We start from the raw sequence: 6,596 nt of genomic DNA, 5'->3' as shown, positions 1-6,596 counted from the left end.
CCGTGCACCGCCTCGCATAAAATCAGAGGAAAGCTAAGGGTTCATTCCAATTAGCTCTAATGTTTTCCTAATGACGGCTTGTTGAGTTAATGGTTAAATAACAGGCGGGCTCATTGTGCTCTGATTCGAAGTAAAGCTAAACATGTGTTTTCACATCAAAGTGATCAGATTGAGCTTTTTACCCTCATGGACAGAGATAAGTTTGCCCCAGCCGTGTGTCAATGCAGAGTACAAGAGTTATCCAAATGTCCGGAGATTAGGGAGGCATAAAGGCAAAAATGAAATACACACAGCTGTATTCATGACAGTTTAATCTGTGAACAATCTCCTGCGGATAATAATGACTGTGTTTGATGATGGATTTACAAGAGTTTCAGCCATGGTGGAACTTATGAAATCCAAACACGGGCCCTTGAGGTGACGGTAGCTACATCACAGCACACCTTCCATTGACCGTATGCATCCTAAGGCCTTTATGCTGGAAACCCTCTCATATGAATAGAAAAAAATACATTTAAACGGTAATATTAGTCCATTTTTTACTGCCCAACTGTATACATGTTCAAATGTTAGCTAGATGATTGATTATGAGAGTACAGCATCCTTTAAATGATTAGTTTTAATATATAAATGCACAAGAGTACAAAAATAAAACATTTTATAATATTAATTTTACATATGACAAGAGGGTTGAAATGAAGAGGTGGATAAAAATCAAACAGGTAAATGCAGTTACACATTCAGGGATCCAGAAATTCAGGATTAACACAACACAAGAAAAGAGACAGAATTCACACTTTGAGTAATGCTTACTTTTGTTGTTAAAACATGAATACACCAGATATAAAGTGCACTTCTCTCTCTGAGTGATGCTTGTAGGTACTTGGTCATTGTTAGTGTTACGGTTTAGCATCTATAACATTCACTACTACGCTGCTATAGTTAGTGTTGAAGCTACTGATGTGACGACAGCTGCCTAACATCCTTTTTTGACAATGGATGTTTGTGTTTATCAATTAATAAACTGACAATTAGAATTAATTTAGCATGTTTTTTTAACTAATTTCTAAGTATAGTGTCATTTGTTACAATGATATTTAGATTTTCTCACAGTATTAAAAAGGAACATCCCAGAAATTATTCAGTCTTGCTTGGCATCCTAAATTCAGTCACAATTCATTAGAGTCATGCCACATTCACACTGAATTTAAACAAATAAGTCCACGATAAAAAACAAGCTTCAAACATCAAATACAGCTTGGCAAAACTGTACAGCGCTGCTAATTCTTTTGCTTTCTGCTCTAGTTTGGACCATTTAAAATCACAGTTGTATTGATACTTCTAGCGTTAGCTTCTTTGGAAGCAACAGTCCATGAGAATGACAGAGGTTCAGTGGCGGAAGCACTTCTGCAGGTCTACATACATTAAGCATCAATTTAAATGATTTAAATGATCTTGCCATTTATGTCAATGAGCCAAATAAGTATATACATTTTTAAAAGGGTGGGGGGACATGCTCAGGGATAAAATTGCACTTTATAGTAAAACAAGAGGGGAGGAAGATGAAGATGGCGGCGAGGTTCCCAGTGAAGAGGTGGTTTCCATGCAAGCGGTTGTGGTGGAGCCGTCGGGTTAAGTGCTGTAACATACCAGAAGATCTCTTTTCATGTTATATAGCTGTGATGGCTCGGGTAAGGGGGAAGGGGGGGGGGGGGGGGGGCGCTGCAGGAACAATCAGTTGCCCTGTTTCAGCTTCTTCATTCTGGATGAGAAAAGTGAAATTGATGTGAGATTTATGAACAAGGGATAGATTTGATGACAGAATTTCACAGTTGTGTTTGACGATCTGGTAGCACCCTTTCGATACAGCTGGCCCGTCATTGAGAATTTGCAGTGTACTGGATCTTCTTTACACACTTAGACATGTAACTGTATCCCAAAAGCATATAAAGACTGAATCAATGTTTGTACAGTCACCACTGGATACTAGGAAAACAATCCACTTCAAATTTGCCAAAGTTGTTTAAAAAAATTCAAACACATGTAAACACTGAGACAGGGAAAATTGGATGAGTACAAAATAACCCCCAAAACGCCTGGACACAAGACAGACAAGACCAGGAATGGGGTGAAGAAAAACAGAAACACTCATGCAAAATCTCGTAAAGATGTTACCAGAGCTGAGGAGCTGTGGAGATGATGGATAACTGGGGGAACTGAGAGGAGATTAATCAAGACACCTCTGACTGACAGGGGCAGGAAGGAGGCAGAGCTGGAAAACCATCAGGCTGATGTCTGAGGACAAGTAACAACTGCTGCTGCAGCTGAGGAGAATAAAGGTTCGGTGAAAGATTCAGCCAGGAGGCCTTCAAAGACTGAAGGACAGGTGGCAGCCAGTGGGCCACAGGGGCTGACTCAGCACGTTGAGAAGGACGATTGATCGGGCAGCCTGCAGGAGTCAGGCAGGTGTCTCGGGAGAAAGAGCTTTCTTTCATCAGCAGGCCAGAAAACCCCTCGGTCACTGGCTCTGGCAGATGGTTGCACTGAAAACTGAAGAGGCCCAGGAGGCTGGAGGGGCTCGGGACCTTCAGGTGGCAGCAGCTACAATAAGGTGCTGAGGGAAAGGGAATGGCGGCATTTCTGGAAGCATGAAGATCAGCGCAGCATCTAAAGGTGACCGATTCATCTGGTTACAGCAGGCTCTGCTGATCGTCTTAGCCAGGCTACTGAATAAGACTGCAGCAGCAAGGACTCTGGAAGTGGCTGTAACAAAGGCGCTCCAGATGGCTGCCAGACCAGGAATCAGTCCAAGGTTTAAACAAAGGCACGGGCAGGATTCCAAAGGTGAGTTTTAGAAAACAGCGAAAACTAAATGAGACCCCCACCGACCACCCCCCCAAAAAAGGTGCACAGCGTATCACAGTGGCCAAGCTAAGACAGAGGGAGGCATTGAGACCGAAGTCTGCGGAGGAAGGATCGTTAAACACGGCATTAGGGCAGCTAATCGGAGAAGGCAGAGCGTCATGTTTGTGAGAAGGAATACAGACAGCAGGAGACACATATGGCATAAACAAACAAGTGGATATATATATCTATATATATATATAGAGAGAGAGAGAGAGAGATAGATAGATAGATAGATAGATAGATAGATAGATAGATAGATAGATAGATAGATAGATAGATAGATAGATAGATATGTATTTTACGTTACACATATGATCGCGTGCACAGGTTATAAACACGTTTGTTCCTCCTCCCCCTTTCTGCCAGTATGTGTAAGTGGGAACACATTAGGTCTGATCCATTGGGAATGGGGACTGTCTACTGACTGAATGGAATGTTTTGTTATGCTGAGGAGCGCTCACACCTCAGTCAAGGGCTTGTAATCATCCTTGAGACAGACCGTCTGACTGTGGGATTGTTGGGCGTCACCCGGCGGGTAGTACACATCAGCACTATCAACGAGCTCCTTTTGGTGATTGCAGATCCGCATTTTTTCTCCCTTCATATTTTCCTGGCATATTGCAGAGTTCAGGAAGGCCAGTTCAGGAAGGCCAGTGGAAGCCTGGCGTGTATTATTATCCTGGCGCCTATTCATAAAATCAACCTTTGGGGCTCAAAAAAAGGGCACCTGACTAATTCCAACTTGTCAAAATGAAATTAATAAACACTTTGAGTGTAATTTGTTAGTGGCTATCTTCAGACATAATTTAGTTGTATCGGACTCGGGTCACTTTGGGTCATGTCAGATGTTTCAAACGGACCAATTAAGACATCGCTTTTACAAAGATCCAGCGATAAGCGTGCGCATCTGTGGGTTCACGCTCCCCATTTTACATGTCTATAGGGATAGAGTATGGAGGCACTGTGGTGTGGAGGGAGCTTTCAGTAATGACTCTCCCTTTTAATGGTACTCACTTGTTGATGGCGTTCTTCAGGTACTGCTGCAGCCATCGGATCTCTGGGTTCACACACACCTCTTTGTTTGACTTCAGCTTGGCACTGAGCAGATGGGGGGGGGGAGAAAAGGTATCAGCCTGCACCATGCTTTATCTGAAGATGAAAAGACTTATGCAAAACCAGAGTAATCAGGCGTCTTGACGCTGCCCTGTCACGTTGACAGAGAACTTTTCAAAGTAGCGACATTAACATTTTTACCTAACATGTGCCAGCACCTCATCTGAAATTCTCAGAGCTTTCACTAAAATGAATGTATCTTACATTTGCAATTCCATTCTTCATTAAATTATCGTATAGTTGTGCATTATGGTTGAGTATTGGGACCTAGAGGAGGGGGAAATTTTAGCTTGTGGCTAAAGGCTACACCCCAGCATACGCTGGAGTTATTTACAGAGAAGGTCAAGGCTGGATCATATGACGGTGTATCTATTGGTAAACATCCTATCTGGTATTTTTCGATCAACAACTGTGTTTTTCTACTGCTCCAGTCAATATTGCTGCAAATTAAATGCTGAGCACTTGAATCGGATCGTTAAAACAGCACGACTGAACCCAATTTCAAAAACCCGGAGTTCCTCTTTCACACGCTACCGATTCACTTCCTGGAAGTGCTACTTTTGGTCAGGAAAAGAAAAAACTACTTTCTCTCCTGAGCATGTGTGTGAAAGTGACAGAGGGGCGTGCGTGTGCACACAACTCTTTTCTCTGGGCTGCCATCTCGTGGAGATTGATGGTGAGAAATGTCCATTAGAGAGGAAACCTGTCCGACGGTTGAGTGGAAACATGCGAGTCTATGCGGCTATCGCCCACTGAAGTCGAGTGTAACACTCACATCACTTGGAAGGGGCAGTTTGGAGTGTGGATGAACCTCAGCTCTCGGATGTAACTCCGTGGGAGGTTACTGACTGTCGAACGACAGTAGCATCTTTCCACCAGGCTGATGGGTTTTGCTAAAAAAAGACAAGCACAGATTGGTTTCAGGGTCACTCCACATTGTATTTTACAGGTTAAGACTCTCTTTTAACAGCAATTAAATCAGCAGAAAATATCAAAATGATATAAACCTACACACATCAACAATAGTTTAACTAAACCCAAAAGCATCATGTGAAGTGGACATTGTTTCTACAACCACTCATGACTCTCCAGTTTTCTCCAGATGTATTTGTACCGAAACGTTATTTATCACAAAGTGTCTAAATATCCCAACATATTCATCCAAATATTTAGTAGCGGATTGCAGAGAAGTCAGAAACAGAGACTAAATTCCTAAAAAATGAGATGCTGCAGGAACTATTTTAAAAGAGGGCATATTTGGATTTTTTTCAAACAGAGGGAGAGAGAGATAGCCACCGTGAAACAAATAAACATTCACCAAATAAAAAGAAATTCGACCTCTGTTTCATCACGGAGCTGTGTGTTTTTAACAAAATGTGACCAGAGATCAAACCTCAACATCTGACGCGATTAACATGATAAAGAGAGAAAACAGCCCAAAGTTCTGGGGCTGGTGTCGACACGTACACCCGCCTGCTGTTGCCGCTCCTCTCATTTGGCAGTAATTAAAACAAAACAAGGGGGAGAACAAATACGCACGTTTATCACTAATCCGACAGGCTGCGCGGCTGCAGCCACATGCGCATCCTGTAGTCGTTTCACGCACTGTTGCTGTGGAATTTTACGCTCCTTGGAAAACGGGGGAATTGCCCTATAGCTATACAGACAACCCTGAGCATATAGGTTATGCATGTTCATTAACAATTCACTTGTTTAAATGCAATGTGTTTTTTTAAGCAGCACAAATAACATACTAATATCAAGCTGTTTGTAAAAATGTAATAAATGTAATTCAAACGCATGCGCCCACTGGAATGTATTTCAATAATTTATTAATTGTTTTATTTTATTATAAAAGTTTTATTATTGTATGGTGTCGAGTTTGGTATCTTTATAATAAATGCAATATTTCGAACAGATTTCGGAGAATCTCAGAATACCTTGCAAAAGTGTTCCCTCAATTTTATCGAAATTAACAAGAAAAAAAGCAACAAACAACAAACAAGGACATAGTTCCATACCCTGAGATGGAGGCGCGTTAAGAGTCACCATGATCGCAGCCACGAGTGTCATCAGCTTCACGTCCATTGTTCGAGTTGCAGTTAGATCCTGCTCAGCGTAAAGTCCAGAGTAACTGTGACAAATGGGTCTGTGGAGGGGCTTTAGCCTCATCCCTGCAGTTTCAAGACAGCCAAAAAGCGACAGGGTTCCGGTTTACAAAATAAAAGCCGCTGAAGGGCTTTGGGCTATTTGTACATTGTGGATCACGTTGCAAACGCACAGAAATGGCCAATTACGTGTTGATAGATGAATACATAAAATCACTTATTTAAAATCTTTAAATTATTTATCTTTTATTTTGGAAGTATTCACTATTTCCCATTTGCCAGTTGAACCCTACCTCCTATTCAGATGATTGCATCGTCAATATTTCTTGCCACGGTAAAACCGCAAACTGTTGATCTCGATTTTCTTTCAGTGAATTGAAGACATTTTTGGAAAGTGGGGATATTTTGGCCAGTTCTCCCATCTACAAAGGGCTGCTGGAGGGTTCAGAGTTGGTTTTGAGGTTAAGG

The 6,596-nt window shown here is 41.9% G+C and overlaps 1 protein-coding gene across 1 annotated transcript; it reads right to left on the bottom strand.

Moving 5' to 3' along the window:
• Positions 1-294: 294 nt before the first annotated feature.
• Positions 295-6,202, bottom strand: cxcl12a (chemokine (C-X-C motif) ligand 12a (stromal cell-derived factor 1)). Its single transcript, XM_057047411.1, has 4 exons — positions 6,042-6,202; positions 4,796-4,913; positions 3,922-4,005; positions 295-1,762 (listed from the first exon to the last, which is right to left on the bottom strand). Exons 1-4 carry the CDS (start codon positions 6,190-6,192, stop codon positions 1,735-1,737), a joined length of 381 nt encoding a protein of 126 aa, XP_056903391.1. The 5' UTR covers positions 6,193-6,202; the 3' UTR covers positions 295-1,734.
• Between the last annotated feature and the right edge of the window lie 394 nt (positions 6,203-6,596).

Source organism: Takifugu flavidus, chromosome 11 (assembly GCF_003711565.1).
Source record: "Takifugu flavidus isolate HTHZ2018 chromosome 11, ASM371156v2, whole genome shotgun sequence".
In the NCBI taxonomy this organism is placed as follows: domain Eukaryota; kingdom Metazoa; phylum Chordata; class Actinopteri; order Tetraodontiformes; family Tetraodontidae; genus Takifugu; species Takifugu flavidus.
This window is presented reverse-complemented; position numbering and strand designations above follow the sequence as displayed.